General features: G+C 39.5%; 1 protein-coding gene across 1 annotated transcript in view; it reads left to right on the forward strand.

Annotated features, from left to right (window-relative positions):
- galnt14 (UDP-N-acetyl-alpha-D-galactosamine:polypeptide N-acetylgalactosaminyltransferase 14 (GalNAc-T14)) overlaps positions 1-19,164 on the forward strand; it is a 142,894-nt gene that overhangs the window by 17,135 nt on the left and 106,595 nt on the right. The window contains exon 2 of the mRNA XM_008397341.2: positions 12,338-12,507. Coding sequence (XP_008395563.1) covers positions 12,338-12,507 — 170 coding nt within the window. The remainder of the gene's footprint in view (positions 1-12,337; positions 12,508-19,164) is intronic.

Here is a 19,164-nt window from a genome sequence, read left to right on the forward strand (position 1 = left end):
AGCAAGGGTGTCTGGGTGCATAAAATAACAGAGAAGAAGAAGAAGAGATGGGAGAGATCAAGAGCAGAAACATGAATGTGGGTGGAAGAAAAGAGTTTAAATGGAAGAAATGGCAGGATAAGAAACATAAAAGGGGAACAAAATGCTGCATCTCATGTTGCTGATGCAACCAAGGCTTTGATTTCTGTTTTTAGATCAGAAACACCGTCATCCCGTCAAATTAGTGCGACTTTCTGCTTTAAGTTTCCCAGAGCAACTTGAGCATCATCTCCCAACACACAACAACAGTACACATCCTAACTGATGGCATAGCTAAAATAAATACATCAGTGGCTGAAAAACAATGACAAAAACAGAGAAAATATCTGTTTTCATGCATCATCTGTCCCTTCTTGTTCCCAAACAGCAACCCAATCCTCGTCTTATTTACCTGCAGCTGCACAAATGTTAGAACAAGAGCTAAAATGCATATAATGATGCAAGAAACAGAACAGTTTGGTTATTTTTTATTGGAGTGCAGGGTTTATATTGCAAGGTTGCAGATGAGGTTTCAAAATATAAAATAAAAAAAGCTTTCAAAGCCAAACAAGTGATTCATTTTTTGATCTCTAACCAGCAATAATTTAATGTGTAAATTTGTGGTAAAGCATTCTCCTAGAACATTATACAGGAAGGAGTGAAAGCACCGAGCGCCTCTGTTGTAGACGGAGCTGTAAATAATTACTGGTGCTCCAGCAAACAACAGATATCTGCAATCTCTGTGTTTCTGAAAGAAAACAAAATCCAGCATGGCGAGAAACAGGCTGTAATTTAGGAGGAAACTGTATTTTTTTCTCCCTTAACTGAACCCAGAGCTGAGGGAAAATGGAAACGAGCCAAAAACAAACAAAATCACCCAAATACTCCTTCCCTAAGCTGAAGAGGTAAACCTCAGTTTCCTGGACAAAATTTAGATAAACATTAATGAAATATTTCACCATGCATCAGACCTGCTTACATGGAATTTGTTTGCATGTGTGCATCTCACCAAAAAGTGTGGCATTTCCTTTAAATACTGCGAACAGGCCACATTTTATGTGACTTCGTGGTTCCAAAGAGCCGAGTCTGTTTGCATGCCTGGTTTGCAGGAATGTAAAAGGGCAAATGATGGATGACCAGATCCACATCTCCACCTAACATGAAGTCTGAATGTTGGCAACAATTGTTTTCACTGAAGAAAGATTTGGATTAAAGTTAGAATAACATTGTTTTTCAAGCTTTTTCTTTAATCCAGAAGAAACTTGATTAAGAAGAAACTGATTCTTTCAGAGGCTTGGATCACAAAGATTTAGGGGAGAGAAAAAAAATATAAATAAAATATGAAGCAAGCATATTTTTCACTTGGAACCCATAAAACTGAAGGATGTAATTATTCTTACATGCTGGACGGTGGCCAAAAAGGGTCAATAAAATGTAAAAACTACAACACAACAGCAAAAAGCCACAAAATGACTGAAATGGAAGCAATATGTTAGCATGTTTGCTAAAACAGAAGTAATTCTAACAAGTTTATCCTAAATCGCATTTCAGCATAAAATACAAAACAGAATTTGGTCAAATTGAAGATCATGACGTCTCTTTTAGCTTAACTTTGGTTTTAGCATCACATGAATTTGTTTTGCCATTTAATCCTGATTAAATAGCTGTAAAAGAGATGAGTTTTGTTTTTAATCCCTTCAGGTTTTATTGGATTCTTATCAATAAATTTGTCCGGTGATGCTTTTTGTAGTCATATTAATCATAACAACAGCAGAGTTTCCCTGTGAAATAAACTTTTTGCCTGTTCTGCTTCGTCTGATTAAATGTGACATGAAGCAAAGATCCACCATCACTGGTGAATCTCTGCTGCATCTCTTCAGAGAGCTGAACTACAAAGAGCGATGGCGCCGCTCTGACACTGATCTAAAGATCTAACGTTATCTTACACAGCAGTTTGCCGTTTTCTGGGATAACAAGATTGTCATAAAACAACATGAAAATTAATTGGCAAGCTTCAGAGACCAGGTTTAGGGAGGAAACCGGGTAAATTAGTTGTGTCGCGCTGTGAGTTCGTCTAGCTCTGATGTTTTGTTCAGCGTCTGACCCCGGTGTGACTAATCCCACCCATCTCCGCTTTCCTTTGTTTGTTTCTTTAGCCTGTATAATCTGTCGTCCGGATGCTTATCTCTGTGCGGTTTTTGAATTAAGGATTTCACTTCCAGCTTTTGCCACATAATGCTTAATCCGCTGCTAAAATCCATATTCATGTGTTTGCCTCATTTCTGCAGAGCATTTTTCTTGTTGCTTGTGTATTTTGCACGGCTCAAAATATATTTAGCATCTAAGCATGATTTAGTTTGTTTGCCGTTTTCATACAAAATATCCTTTAAAGATTTCCTTTCCTATGGCCAAAATGGCTTGAAAGTATTGTTACCAATGAAACTACTCAGAAACCAAATGCTTCGCAGCGTCTTGCTCATACATTATTTACAGCAACTGCCAAATTAATTGCCACCCTGGTAAACGAAAGAAAAAATGTGGAAATGAATTCATGCCTCATGGCAGTGGCTTGATTTCACACTGAAAAAAAATCTACATTTTATTTAAGTACATTTATTCACCGGGAGAAGAAATGTTTATGAAGCATCTTTCTAACAACCAGGAACTATTTGTAGATTAGAATGTTTTTGGTTTTTATTAGAGATGTGCCGATCAGGTTTTTTCCTGTCGATACCGATCACCCATGAGGGCCGATCACCGATACCGATCACATAGCTATTATTTTTTTAATCATAAACACTACCGGTTACATTATGTGGAAAAAGGAACCATGAATTCACCTTAATTTAGACAAAAACTTGTTTTTAATAACTTTTTCCAAGAAGAAAACTAAACAAAACAGGCATTGTGCAAATTGTCCTGCTATCAGTAATACTATCTTTAACAGACTGAAAACATATGGAGGCTCTGAAGAGGCTAAATAATGCAAAGAGCCAAAATAAAACCTCTCAACATTGACAAAAAATATAAAACATTCAAAGGCAAATACAGGATCCATTACAATAAACAATCCAGAGTTACTGAATGAAAACTTCCTGTTAGCATGGCGACTAGCTGATCACTGCTAGTTCTGAGTGGCTGTTTCTGACTGAGCGGAGTAATTATGCAGAGCAGGGAGGAGATTGATTATTTTTTCAGAGATTATCTGTCTCATGTTAGGATAGCGAAAGTTTTAATACGTATGTAAAATGTATTTTTTTTAAGTTAGATGCTGCAGCTTTAAGCAGAGGTTCGGTGTGAGAGTCACTACCAGGTGGAGCAGAAGCGGCGCTCCGTCTGTGAAATATTACTACCTGTAGCGTAGCAGCGGTTCAACAGCGAGAGCAGAACCAGGGTTATATCACAGCTCGAAGACTTTAATAATTTTGCGGGTTATTTGTTTAGCTTTCTGACCTTCATGCTAATCCGGGTGAGTGTTTGTAGCTGTGCGCTGCTTTACCTGCTATCTGATCCTCCATATGTCTTTTTTACTGCAGTGAGCCTCGATGTAGCCTAACTCCGTCAAGTATGACATTGTTTTTATGTCGTATTAGCTTCGTTGTGTTGATGCATTTTGACCTGCTTCACCCCATATGACCTGCTTCGTGCTTCAATTTTCCACCGCAACACGCAAACGTCCCCATTCACTCAGTGCGTTATAGTTCCACATCGCTTTGCTTAGGATTTGTTGCTGCGTTTGCGCAGAGTGAAGGAAAGAGGAGACCAGCTGCACAGGCAGGCTGCGAAATGAGATGCAGGCGATCGGCAACAAGAGCCAATGATCGGCGATCACCGATCATACACTTTTTCACGGAAAGCGGCCGATTATGATCGGTGGCCGATCGATCGGCACACCTCTAGTTTTTATATAATATACCACAGGAAACCTAAAAGGTAAACTGCAATACTCAAACATCCCTCTGGTTGCAAAGCCTTTAAATGTTTAAAATATTTGTGCGGATTCAAGTGGATGGAAACTTTTCTTGATATAATTTTTTAAAGCAAGATATTTGTACCTTTTGATTATAAAAATGCCTCCATCTTAACATTTTCTTTCTTTACAATGGAATTGATTTGTTCATATATGTAAATTATCCTGCTGTGATGAAATATTCACTCCTTTTAAGGTTGTTACCATCCGTAGCGTTGAGAGGGGAGTTTCTGTTTGGTCTGATCATTTTAGAGTTCATGACCTGGAGGAAATTTCTCCTCCTCCTGATAACCACCATCTCTCTGACTTTAATTTGCCTTTAAGCAACAGAAGCAAACTAATAGAAATAAGACTTGTTTTGATGCTTTATTACAGTCATTACAAAGGTGATTCATCACAATATAATAGAGGGGATGACACATGTGTGTTTGTGTGTTCATGCTGTGCAGCCAAACGGGAGATAATAAAGACACAGACACACAGGAGTTATGTCTGGGCTGTAATAGGTAATCCATCATCTGGCGCCGATTTTAACGTGATGCAGGATCAGGATTTTACAGAAATAGATTTTTGTCTGATCTCTGTTTCATTTGGTTGTTCCACATTGTGCACAATAAGCTATAATTCCTCTCCTTTTACACACAAACACGTCTTCAAAGGAAAATTTTCTCATTAGTAGCGGTCGCCCTTCCTCTCTAATTCTTCAGCTCTTTGCCTTTTGCACTTGAATCGCTGTGACAAGCTGTGACGCAGAGCCTCACTGGAAATATGAGACGCCTGATGCCGACAGGAGAACAACGGAAAGCAGCTGGTAATTCTGGAGCATAGTCAGACTCTGARCTGKCTAAATCTATAACCACATACCCAACAAAATGGCTTAAGCATTAAGAACAGAAATGACTATGAAATTTAGCTTAGTGTGTCTTCTGCCCCTTTATTTTTATTAAATTCCAGGAAGAAGAGACTCATAATGGTGGTTGAAACCCTGCTGACTCGTGTCCAGGATTCCCAAAAGAAGTTTCAAGTTTCTWTTTTATCCCGTTTCCCCTCGACGTGTTAATTACATTTCAGCTCCCAGAGGCTGGAATAATATTTTTAACTCACATTTGTGRTTCTGTAAGATGAGAGTGGAGAGCAGCCGCATTTCCTCCTGGAAAAGAGAGACGACAAAAAGATAAAGGAGGAGATTTTCCCTCGTCTTTGATTACAAGTCTCAACTCTAATGACTGAAATGATGCATCATCACATTGATACCATCTATCTGCCTAAAATGTTGCAGTGATGAGGTTAAACTATCAATACCTGGTCATTCTTGTTTGAATTAAAACTGTAAGCTAAAGCATCACCTCATACCCAAGTCTAATTAAAATGACGTTATTTCTTGTCTGTTCTTGAATCAGTGCAGAGTGGGAGAAATATATCTGATCACAGATGACATGAACAGGTTGCTTTGACCCATAGGGTTAAAGGTCATTCACAAAACTTTCGTTCCAAACCCGTCAGTCCCAGTTGAGTCTTTGGCCCGTCCCAATAGTGACTCTACTCCCCTCTGTGAAGTACAAGCTTGTAAAAATCGTAGAATTGACGTTACGGGTTACATCATCCACCAGCGCCTCCGTGTTGGAGACCGGTCGCTGTTTTACTAAAACTGACAGCACGTCTACAGCAAGTAATGGATTTTAAATCTGTTACTGATTTACAAAGTCATTGCAGGAGAAATTTAGCTGTTTAAATTTGGTTTGTTATGACTTGCTGAATACAGAGCAGAATTCAGAATTTGATTCACGTGCACAGCAGAGTGAAGCAAAAATTATTCTAATGCGTCACATTTGAAAACTGATTTTTTTTTTATATGTCAGACGCAGCTCGCTTGGTGAGCGCTGCCATATTTTCAGCTTTTAATTCAAAACGTCACACGAGCTCAAACCCCTCAGCAGGAACGAAGTGATGAAGGACCTCAGGGTGGAGGTGTGCGGATTGGGACCGGGCCGACGTCTGAGCGACTTTACAAGTGATCCGAGTCTCAGACGTGAGACTCATTTTCTGTTTAAAAGAAAAACCGGACGGATGTGACATGGTAGAGAAGGTTCAGCTCCAGACCTGCAGGTCTTTGCTGCAGGTTTTCTCTGTCCTCCGTCTCCTTTTCCCTGCTGTCAGTAAACGCTGCACAAAAATCAAGAACGCTTCAAAAGCAGTTAATCCAGAAAGCCTTGTACTTAACGATAAAATAAAAACCGAAACAAGGTAAGATTAACACACACATAACACAGATTATGACGTTAAAAACCAGCAAACTGAAACACAACATTCAAATTGGAACCATGAAACCCTCAGAGCATGGCAGATTTAACAACACTCACTTTTCTGACAATCATTTTCGAGCTGTTGCCGCTTTTTTATGCTGCATTTCCTGCTCTGTTCAGAGATTTCTACAGATGACACGATAAACCACCACATTTTAAGATATTTTGTGTCATTATTAATAGTGTAAGGAKRTTAAAATAGACTTAAATTTTAATGTGGGACTCGGACTGACAGCTATTATTCTCAGCGGGGTTCAATAAAAAGTCTATTTTCAACATTTACATGTCATGCAGGTGTTTTCCACTGAATAAGCCAGTTTTTCATCTTTTCAGTGATTTACTACCTCGTCCTACATCTGCAAAGCAGTTTGTGGATTTTTGAAATCCATGATGTTTACTGATCCTGTATTTATGTTTCCTCCCCCCCCCTTGCTAATGCACTAACTCAAATATTTGTACAGTGAGTAAATAATCCGTYTTAACACCATTAATCCTCATCTGATGAATTCAGGTGGCGTTTTCACCCAATTTGTCAGAAACACGTTTTCAGTGAGTCTGGATCAGAGAATGTGCCTTTTACTTTTCGATCCAGCTTTGATTCCTAACTGTGTCATTCAAATACAACAGGATGTAGTAATATTTAATACAGCGTTTGCTGAAAACGGGGACGTTTTGAATGTAACTTGAATGTAACCCGCCCAGAGATGCAACCTGACAGCTCATGATTCCTCCTTACTGAAATGTTTGGAAGTAGTAGATGGGAATCCGGTGTCTTCCCGTGTTAATGCGCCGGTTTCTCTGTGTTCTGCATCCTCTCTGTGTCTTCCTCCCCGCTGTCTCTCTCCACTGCGAGCTGTCAGAGCGAATGCATTGACCGTGACACCTGGCTGTGTGTGTGGGTGTGCTGGATTCAACTTTCTCATTATAATTCTAATGTATCAGTCCGTCTCGTCTGGATGAATTAATAGGTTTCCCTGGTGGTAAAACACACACACACTTGCAGAGGCCCAGGCCGTTTGTCCGGCGGTCGGTGCCTCAGGTCTGTTAATTGAATGTCTGTGTTCATGTTAGCGGCCGTGAGAGGCATTGAGAGGATGCCACGGCGCATTAAGGAGACACGCTGTGTGTGTGTCTGTGTCTTGTAAATAGGATTGGACCTTGAACGCAGCTCCTCCTGAGCTCCTAGCGAGACGAGACACAAACAAATCATGCAGTGGCGGGGCGGCCGCAGGTGTGTGTTAAATAGAGGGAAGCTTAATCGTTCTTTCTTCTTGGTTTCCATCTTTTCTTTCCTCCTCATCCTTGCTTTGTTCTGTTTGAACTGTTTCTCCGTTTCTTTCTTTGTCCACATTTTCAGTCTCTTTCAGCTGTTTTTGCTCTTCTCTTTCATTTCTTTCCTCCTGTTACCTAATCCTCTTGTGGATTCAGTTTAATTAATTCTCCATCATATCTTTTATTGCTTGTTTTCTTGTTAGCTCTCATCTTTCTCCTTCCTTTACAGGTTTTCTATGATCCAGTTTTTCTCTTTGCAGTTTTCTGATCTTTTCTGTTTGTTTCTCCCTTTTATTTAATCCTTTCTGCTTCCCATTCATCTTCCAATTTGTCTCTCTTTCTGTTATAATTTCTTTGTTTCATTTCTTAGTCACTCATATTATGAGTATTAGGGTCATTATAGATGATTGGGGGAAAAACTGGCAACAGAGGAGAAAATTCCTGCTACAAAAGTAAATTAATTTCACACATTTTCAAGAAGAAACATGGATTTTGTATTTCTCAAGTGCATAAGTTTTTAAACTGCCTCAAAAGAAGATGATTAAAGTGTTAGTTACAATATTAGAACTGAAATATTCTCTCACATAACTGTAAAGTCTGAAATTAGCATAAAAAAGACTCTGAGCGTCTTGAACGGGATTCAGGAAACACACCTGAGAGCGAAGAAGCTGCAACATGTTCAGACCCAGGAATCATTTAAACCGTTTCCACTTTGAAAAGATCTTCTAAATCTACCACTTAGACCTCAGAGGACTTCTCTTTGTTGCAGATGGTTTAAACATTCTACATTTATGGTTTTCCTCACAGATTTACGGCTTTGACATCAGGGAAGTTTGTCTTGTAAATATCTGAACAAACTAGACATTTCTGAGTTTAGTCCTCCGTGGTCTTATTACTACATTTTTACTTTGATATGTATTGGCCCAAATACTCCAGTTTATACATAATCCATACAGTCTTATGATATCAGGAAAACGTTTAATAGTGTTGCTGATGATGATCCTCCCCTTTAACTATTTTCCTTCCCAATGTCCTCACCTCTCTGAGCTTCAGCCTCTTGGCCCCAAACTGGGAACATTTATCACTGGCTTGATTGTGTCCAAGCAGACCTTTGGGATGATAATTGTAACTACTGGTAGTGGAACGTTCTTCATGTTTTTAATCTTTTGCTTACTAATTTCTTCTGTGGACATTTTGCTTCAGATGAGCAGAGGTACAAAGTATGTTTTGCTTCTCACATTGCACTTGCATTGGACCTCAAAGTTTGGCTTTTCCTTGTCAATCTGCACAAATCATGCATGCATGGAAAGGAAGAAACTATAACACATCGAAACACATCAGCAGAGATTTAAACCCAGGATTGGAAGGCGCTGCACCCCCACCATGTGGCTCCTTCGTCACCCTCTGTCACCGCTCCTCTTCCTCATTAGCCCCTGTCTCGTCTCATGTCTTCCTCTTCCTGTCCTCCCCTCTTCGTCTCGTTCTTCATGCTTTGTTGTTACAGCCACCAGGGGAAGAAGCGCCAACACGGAATAACACATTCACTTTCACACACACGGCCTCCGACTCTCAGCCCTCTAATGGCCCCATTTAGACAATGTGTCGCATCAGCAAGTCGTACGGCTGAATAATGAGAAGATGGAGGGAAAGCAGGAGCAGGACTATAGTAAAATAAAGAAGTCGTTTGCTGCATCCCTCCATCCACACAGCTGTTTCACCGTAAATGTTGTTCTGTTACACACACCATCGCAGCTCTGACCCTGTGTCTCTGTGTGTGTGTGTGTGTGTCCATTCATCTCCTTTATATGCCAGAGTGTGTGATCGTTGGGGAGAAATACGGCCTCCAGGGGATTTAGCCGAAGCTCCTGTGTTGTGTTTATGATCCGGAAAGTGCAGGAGAGAACACATTTTTTATACGTCTCACCCTCAAAAACATCTTTTCTCTCTTATGCATTACACAAAAACACACCGAAACACACACTTCCTCCTCATCAAGACGGGCAAAGACACAGCTGAGAAACACACACCCTCTCCTGCATGCAAACGTGCTCCTATAGCATCCGGTAGATTATATTTGAAACCACACACACACTCCGGTCAGAGCAGAGAAAGTCCAGCTGAAGCTCTGCTTTCTAATTAATGCCACCTCGTGTTTTCACAGCCGGCTGTTTGGAGATGAACTCGATTTATTTCGTTTTTGCATTTTCCTCTATGAGGAAGAAAAACTCCTTGGCACTTCTGCAGAATCAGTGGCTTTACTGTTGCTAAAACTAGAGCGTAGCTTCCCTGATTAGCATTTTAAAAGCAGGCTCCAGCCTATTAACGACACCCTGCATATGTTTTTCATTACCAAGGTCTGTTTTCCAAAGTGTAGCAGTGTGCAGGATTTCGAGATGATTTCAAACCTTCCAGGCTCTAACTCAGTCTCATCTGAACTCTGGGAATGATCACACACAACACTTCACCTTGAAAAATTACGGTTTTGTTTTGTGGCACTGCAGAAAATAATATCATAGTGTTCAAGGATATTCTGTCACCTGAGGGGGGAAAAGATATTACAATGCAATAAATTACTATTCTGCAAGTAATTCAAGTTCACAGGCTTTACTTTTTGAAGTTCTGATAGAAAAGCATTTAGGAGTTTATCTCAGAAGGAATTTAAAAGGTGACATGTCGGTAAACTTGATGGATTGGCTGCTGTCTGGATTCGCTTTGCACTGTGTGGAAATGTTTTCACATCAGGGAAATTAGCTTAAATCACTGGATTTAATCAGGTTTAAACTGCTATATTAGTGCTTAAAAGCTTCATGTTTGATTATTGTGTTGTTCTCCATTTTGGTTAATCGATACATTTGATTCTAAAGCAAATTTTAGTAAAAACCATCCTGGTTTTTGAGTGAAGATGAAAAGAAAACATCATAATCTTTTAAATTCTCGTCTCATTTAAGGGACAGATGTCAGATTTTGTTCATAAACGAGGCTGAAGGGACGTTTTACTGATTCATCATTTGTTTATTTGTAGCAAAATGATTATTTTGTTATTTGTTCTACAACCTCTGGGTTGTTTGTAGAACAATCTAGTTCTAAATTATCCTTATTTAGGCTCATAAATAATCAAATGTAACTCCCAAACTGGAATCATACAACTTAAATAACTTCTAAAACTGAAAATTAGTTGCATACATCGTTGCAGTCTCCTCACCAACAAAAGTAAAAAGTATGCAGGTTGTAAATTTGGCCTTATCCTTATCTGACTTGCATATATATACATTTTTTACCTCTGTACATCTGCATGCTTCCACTTTGACTTGCTGCTGTTGCACCTGAATTTCCCACAGTGAGACAAAAAATTACTTATTCTACATCCCTGCATACATTATGGTTGTTTAACCTTCACTGCAGCTTTTAGATATTTTAGTTTCCTGGCTAGAAATCTGAACCCAAACTCCTTATTCAGTTGATTGTTTTTAAAGTCTCTCAGTATTTGCAGCAGAATATCTGAAACTCACTAAAACAAACATTTAATCACATTTTGACTCTGTTTTCTACCAAATGTTAATGTCCCAGATTCACATTTGTACCTGAACTTTAAGAGATGTGATTGGAAAACAACGATTTAATATTCTGTGTACAGCCTCAGTGAAGGCAGAACCCAAACACAAAGTGCAGCAGTTAGTTTTAAAACGCAGAGAGGAGAATGAGGATGGAAACCTAAAGTCCTGCATTCATCTCGTTAAACGGTGAAGAGCGCCTGAATCTTCCTCTGGTGAAATGACCTCTAAAAGCTTCACATGCTTTTAAATGTGAGCAACAGCAGATGGACCAATACTGTAGACACTATCTGACTCTCAGAATGTGACATTTATGACTAAATCTCACATTTTCCATCCACTGTGATGATGAGCGAAACAAAGAGAATGTCACTCTGCAGCCAGACTTAATACTTCACATTTCAACCAAACAACACTTTTCCTTTTGCTCCTTTAAGTCCTTTAAATTGCACAAATATTGTTTTGCTTTCTAGTGTAATTATGCAGTGTTACACAGGGTGAGTTCAGTGTTAATTAATTGAATCTATGTGTGGTAAAGATAACATACTCTATGTACTGCAACAATGTGGCTTTCATGTGGATTTCATTATTTTTGTTTAAACTGTTTTCCATAATTGTGTTATGGCTGTTTTTTTTTTTTCTCTTTGAATTATAAATAAGAGATTAGTAATCTGAAATAAACCCAAGTTGAAGTTTAACTCCTTCTTTTAGGACAACTTTTGATGACCAAAGTGATTTACAAAATCTGAAATCAATAATAGCTTAATCCCTATGCAGCACATTCATTTATAAGATATGTGCAAATATGATAAAAAAAATAAGACAACAAACTGACACAATAAAACAATATAATTATAAATATATTCTGCTGAATAAGCATCCAGTGGATACTCACCAGTGGGACGAAAAAGTTCATTTTACTGCAGCGAGGCTGAAGTTGAGCCTGGTTACTGGAATCCAGTTAAAGACTGAAGAACTAAAGAATCTCTAATGGTGACCACTGTGCCTCTGTTATAAATAATATGTTTAGATATGCAAACATAAAGAAAAAGTGTTTCTAATCTTTGGCTGAGAATCTTCATGAATGACTCCAGATGTAAATATCTAAACAAACTGTGATTTTCTTTCTGCTGCAGATCCTCAGTAATCAATGTTTTGTGAAGAGATGGACCAAGCCTGATACTGTTTTCAGTTCTTCCTCTGACCTGCTGCCTGTTTTCCAGATTTCCGATGCGGAGTGGGAGGACATGTTGGAGGGCTTTGACGAGCGGAGTTACCTGAACGCTCGGCGCTGGAAACCCGGCGACGATCCGTACACGTTGTACGCCTTCAACCAGAGAGAGAGCGAACGCATCCCCAGCGACCGAGCGCTGAGAGACACGCGCCACTACAGGTACGCGACCCTCAGCTTTATCAACAGCGCCCCCTCCTCATATAAACACAGGATAAGCAGGAAAAGTCAAGATGTAAAACCTCAGATGGAGTTTGTGCTGAAGCAGATTTCCTGAACCGTTTTCTGATAAGGTGACCTCAGAACAGATATTTTTATTACCACCAAACTGCACAGTTTGATGTATGAATCTGTCAGGACTGCAGTGTATAAGATGAGAGCTTATCAGTACGCAGAGGAGCTGAACTCCAGCAGCCTGCAGGCATAAACAAACACCGCTTCCTGCAGGTACACACACACATTCAAACACTACTCAACTTCTAATTATTCTCCACCAAAACAAAACTTGATTACAGAAACAAACACAGAAAACAGAAAATTACAATCCATCTGTCCGCTTAGAAATTAATTTCAACCAAAACAGAAATCCTCTTAGCGGCTCGTCGTTCTCGTCTGTTTGAAAGACGCTCAGCGGGAAGATAAGGAGCTTGTCGCTTTGACAGCATCCGCCTCGTCTTATTAGGAGAGATAAAATACTTCCAGGCACTTGTGGAAAGTGTGCAGAGGTCCAGTGTGTGTGCGCTGACACCACTCAGGATCCACAAACACAACTTTTATACAAACCTTTGGATTCTGGTGCAACTTTAAAAGTAATCACTCTTGGATTTTCTGCTGTTGTTGTATTAGATGTTTATTTATTTGTTTGCTTTTCCCGTGTAACTTGAGAGTAAATCTGGCTTTTATTTCTGCTAATCAAGAACAACTTAAAGCCACAGTGTGACATGACTCTTCAAAATAAAATTATGTTTTAAATGAAGAACAATTTTATTTCTAATATTATATAGTTCAAAACATTTTTATTCACCTTTTTTTCTTTAGAAAACATCAAAAATTGCATAGTTTGCAAACTACAAACAAAATAATTTCTTAAAAATATAAAACTTACAATATTAGTGTCATTTTTTTTGTGGAAATTTTCTGCATTTGCTAAACTAACTGCATTTTTAAGTTACCTTTAACTTTAAAACATTGCTCAGGTCTTCAGCATTTTTAGCCACGTTTGCTAAGAGCCACAGAGGAGGAACTAAAAAGCTCTGGACTCCCCTGTAAATATGATTTTATTAAATTATTTGGTTCTGTCAGGATTTTTACAAACTCAGCTGAAGACAATATGTTATTGTCAGTTTTGCTACTTTCTGGATATTTGAGTAGAAATAACTTCAAGCTAACATGAGTGTGAATTTGAACTTGAAGTGGTTTTGTCTTCTCACGATTGGTTGATTGATTGTATTTGTTTCATATTTAAACAAACCTGTCAAAATCCTCATTCAGCCCAAATCTCTCTACATCCAGAACATTGTGGTTTTTACATGGAGTCCCTCTGGGGTTAGTATTAGGCCCCAAATTACTGACTTATGATTTTGCACTTCACAGGATTTAAATTGCTCATCAGGTTTTTTATTCATTTTTTAAAAACTGAACTGAGCGAAATCTGTTTCCCTAAACATTTTGTTGGCTAAATGACGACTCAGAACTAAAACTCTCTGATAAGCTGTCATTAGTTGCGAGCGGTTTCTGGTGAGGAGCACAGCTGGCTCCAGGATCCGTCTCCTATAGGAGCCCAAATCCTCTGAGTGTAACTGGCACCTTCATCACGGTGTGCATCTGCTGTTTGGACATGCGTCCCCAGATGATTGGCTCTCCTCTCCTGTAATATCTCGCCTGCTGCCTCTGACTCTGTGTGAATGCGTGTGCAAGTGTGAGTGGTTTTGCATGTGCATATGTGGATTGCTAATGTGCGTAAGCGAGCATTGTGTTGAGCGCCTGCATCATCTGTTGTGCTAAGAGAGGAGGGAAATTCACTGTTGGGCTGGCATAAGGCACTTTGTGTGTACGCGCCCGCGCGCGTGTGTGTGTGTGTGTGTGTGTGTGTGTGTGTGTGTGTGTGTTATAAAAGTGAGAATGATGTGTAGGAGGGAAAAACCAGGGATGTACACAGACATTCATCTGTTAGCAGGGAGGTGGGGGGCTGATGGTGCTCATTTATCTCATATAGGACAAGGCTGAAGCGTGTGTGTGTGTGTGTGTGTGTGTGTGTGTGTGTGTGTGTGTGTGTGTGTGTGTGTGTGTGTGTGTGTGTGTGTGTGTGCGTGTGGTGAAGGAGGGTTCTGTTATGTGATTATCTGTTAACTCGGTTACCGTGTAGCTGGGGTCTCCGGGGCTCTTGGCAGGGGAAACGGTGGCACCTCATGCTCTGCCGGGACCAAAATCCGAGAAACTGCAGAGATTCTGGGCTGAAGCTGCTGCACAAACACCTTCATTTTCATTGCAGAGCCTCTGCACCGCTTCCTACACGCTGGCTGGGTTCCCGAGAGGAAGAACTTGGCTTAAAGTCAAGGTAGTTGTGCAGAAACTTTTAGAAAGAGCAAAAAATGAAGCAATGTAAATTTAGAAAGCCTGAAAAGTTGAGGATGTATAATTTGTAATTTAAAAGTAGACTTTTTTTCTCCCCCCAAGACTCTCCTTCTCAGTCTGAACTCGTGAATCTTCCTAGTTTTTAAAATGCTTGAACCTTTCACATCTGTTCAAGTTCTCCTCTGCATCCGTCCACAGCAGAAACTTTCTCCAGCCATCCGTACCACGGCTGCCATCTTTGTTTCTTCTTGTTAATTCTGATGTTTCTGGTAAATAAACTGTATTTTTAGTCAAATTTAAGTTCAAACATTCATCTTAGCAAGTGTTTTTTTTCTAGTTTTTCTATAAATATCTTAGTACACCTCAAATAAGACGAAACTAACCTATAAGTAACTTTTCATCAAGGCATCAGAGCTCGTTTTAAGTCAATAATTCTTAAGAGTTGATAAAAAATGCTTGTTGCATTGGCAGATTTTTTCCACTTATAATATTAAGAAATTTACTGGAGTTAAAAATATTTAGCTTCTCATGAATAAAAGCCCAAATCTAAGAAGACAGCTTTCTTCTTCTTCTTCTTCTTCTGATTGCAACAGAAAAATGACATTTTAAGTGCTCTTATGTTAACCTACTGTGAATAAATGTGACTGAAGCCAAGCCTGAGTGATAGCTGACAGTCACTAAGCATCGTAAACCAGCACCGATCCACAGCGACATCAATTACTGGTCTAAGGAAAATTGCTAGGAGAGAAAAGCACAGCAGGTTTGGAGAATCGGCTGCAGCAGGTCTGTTATTTTCCCAGTGAGGAAACGATCACCTGAAGAGTAAAGGAAGATTTGTAGTTGAAGGTGTGACGTTCTTCCTGAAGCCTGCAGGCTGTAAGTATCCAGATTACAGAGAGAAGTGTCTTTCTGTTCTTGGAGTTGGTTGCATCTTTTTAGGAACAGTTGAAAATGTGTCATTTTGATTTAGTGGTATGATGGCAATCATCTGGGAGTGAATCCCCGGCCTTCTAAACCACTGAAACGTCGTTTTGGAAGCGCTGAACATCCCTGATATGCTGAGCAGCAGTGGACAACTCTGGCTGAAAAGGAGAGAGTGTGTGGATTTTAAAACACTAATTAGAGCCTAAACAGTGCAAATATATTTGAAATCAGTCAAAACTAACTTACAAGCAGCTGTTCAGCAAGAATTAAGAACTATTTTTACGTAAATAATTCCTTTTGTATCAATAAAAAAGAACAAATTCCAAATAAAACAAGTGATTTTGTCCATGTCACATCGTAAAAATCTCCTGGTGGAACTTTTTTCATCAATATTAAGGATTATTAATGTACTAAGATATTTGCATTAGAGGCTAAGCATCAATAATTGGTACGATTCAGTGTTTTTGTAGTGTGCAGGTCTCCAGCAGCCTCCTACTCTGAAGTGAAGGCATTGTGGTTGATCAAACCCTCTTCATTTAAAAACAGCTGATTTTATGAGTGCAGATCAAATTTGTGGGTTTTTGCTTTGAATTGGAAACTGAGCTTCCTTTTACTTTGTGGTGTTTGAAGAAGGGAGAGGATGCAGCATGCAGAGAAAGGGATGAGGGGACGGATGCAGAGCGATGGAGAGATGTTGGAGGAAGAAGAGGAAAAGTTAAAGGCGAGGTGGAGAAGAGGACAGGAGATGGGGGAGATGCCACAAGCTGCTGAGAGGAGAGATAATTGCCACATGCAGAGCTTAAGAGGCTGTGTGTGTGTTCATGTGTGTGTGTTTAAACCACTCCACTTCAGTGCTCTGCTATTATCTCAGTGAACAGGGGAACCTCCCTCCGTCTGCTCCACGAGTGTCTATAAATCCAGCAGCCGCTTCGCTGCAGGGATTAGATCCAAGCTGGAAGACAATGCAGCACGGGGAGCAAACACATCCTCCAGAGCTACACCGCAGGTTGATATGGCAACCAGAACTGTTTGAGACTTCATGCAAGACAAAAGAAGTGCACCGTCATGCATGAGTTTAAGATAAGTAGCAAGGAACCCGGGGAGTGCACAGAAAGGAGAAAAATACCGCAGTCTCTGTGGCACTTCCTGATTAGCTCCATGTTTTCTCCCTCTGGAAAAATCTTYAGTTTATTTAAGCTCAATGAACAAACTGTAGTTTATCGTAGTTTTWTTTTGTTTGTTTTTAAAGCTCCCGCTTGACTAAAACCTGTAATGCAACTACAGAGTATAAATATTACAAATTGTACACCTCTGCGTCCTGTGCAGTTGAAATGTTGCACATTCTGGTAACGATGATTGTATTTAGTATCAGTTTTAGTTGCAGTGTAGTCATGTTTCCTGTTGTATCTATCCGTCTATTATCTATGCACGTTTTTCCTTTAGAGGCGCCGTGATGCTGGTGTGGGCTCCGTCGATCACTGGACAGTAAGTCCTAACAACCATGATGGGAAGCAGAAACATTTATAAATGTTGCTAAAGTTTAAAGACTGGACTTGATCATAACTAAAAGCAACGTGTTGACCAACAAACTGGCTGTTGTTGCTGATTTTGTTGCCATTTTGCCACTTTTTAATTGACTCATTAAGAATGGCTTGTATGCTCAACCAAGGGTCGGGGTCATGACCCCTGATGTATTTGTTTTGTAGTGGTTTTAGTCAGGGACTTGAAGCAATCTGTTGGATTTCCTTTGATAGAAAACGTTATAAACTCATTTCCGTAATGAGCTTCACTCAGTTCATTATTAGATCAGTTGAAACATTTGGGATGTTTGTGGGACTGAAATGAAATTACTTTTTTTGTGAAGTACCTTGAGATGATGAATTAGCATGAACTGGTTTAACAAAACGTTCAGAGTAGGGCTGTGTAATAATATCGATTTTTGCGATATGTATCGATGTTTTCTTTCCTAGAAAAAAATCGATATTCGTCCGCAAGTATCGTAACGTCCAACTGTCACCTTGTTCACTCACTGCTTGCTTCGCCGTGAGAGTGATACAGTCATCAGGCTTCGAGTGATTCCTTCAGATGTTAAGTGTTAAAAAGTTATCAAACTATTCAGAGCAGGTACTTGGTGCACTTTATTTACTTTACAAATGCATGTAAGCTACAGTTTGTACTGTTTCAACTAAAAGAAACATGTTTTCTCACCACTTCTTTGATTCATTTTGTCCAGCTGTCGACTTTAAGTCTGTGTCCAATCAGAACCAGGTATTGTGTAGTTGGTGCTTTTAATCAGTTTTCAGTTAAATTAATTCAATCCAAGTCTGTAACAGTCACAAAATATCACCAAAATCACTCTGTCCTGCTAAAATCTTTCAGGAAATCGCAAAAGTGTATCGAATTGTATCGTTTGCTGAATACCGCAATACAGTATATATCGTATCGTGAGCAGAATATCGTGTATCGTATCGTGAGATTATTGTATCACTACAGCCCTAGTTCAGTGTAAATTTGTCCCAGTTTTAGCCAACAGTGAACGGTTTACATTTATTTTACATTTTCCGTTTTACTTCACTTGGGGATTCCATGTTAGTCGCCACCTCTTATCTACTGCATCACAAACGTGGAGGTTATTTTGGTTCCCACTATTTGAAAACAGAGAACAATATCTAATCCAAATATACCACATTCTGAAAAGTAAATTAGAAAAAAGGAAAATGCAAGTTTTCTAATTTAATCTCAGAGCAGATCATTTTTCTTGATTTTTTTTTTTTTTGTGCTCCTGGCGCTCCAAGCATGTTTTGCATAAAAAATGAAGTTGGTTTCCTGCTCTTTCAAGCTAAAAAATCTATCAGCAGCGCCTGACACAAAGACATTGTTAATGACATAAGAGATCCAAAAGACATCTGGTCATGAGGGGAAATATCATCACTGTGAAACTGTGGCATTAAAAGGATATAATACCATCATCCTTTCTCTTCTCTGACGCGGAGCGGAAAAACACGGCACACTGCACACATTTGTCATCCTCTTTGTTTTGCCGGGGTGGGAGATGTGATAAAGCTCTGGTGTTTTGTTGTTGCTGCTCCAAAATGGAGTCATCGTTCTTTGAAACATCCGTACTTTAAAGGAGAAGAAAAAAACACCCAGCAGTCCAGAGTCCAGTCAGTGGGTTAGAAATTATTTAATTTCATTTTGACCCAGTGATCCTTGAACACTTATCACTAACTAGATCACGCAGTCATTCAGTACGTCTCTCTGCGCGTGTGTGTGTGTGTGTGTGTGTGTGTGTGTGTGTGTGTGTGTGTGTGTGTGTGTGTG

Source organism: Poecilia reticulata, linkage group LG21 (assembly GCF_000633615.1).
Source record: "Poecilia reticulata strain Guanapo linkage group LG21, Guppy_female_1.0+MT, whole genome shotgun sequence".
Lineage (NCBI taxonomy): Eukaryota > Metazoa > Chordata > Actinopteri > Cyprinodontiformes > Poeciliidae > Poecilia > Poecilia reticulata.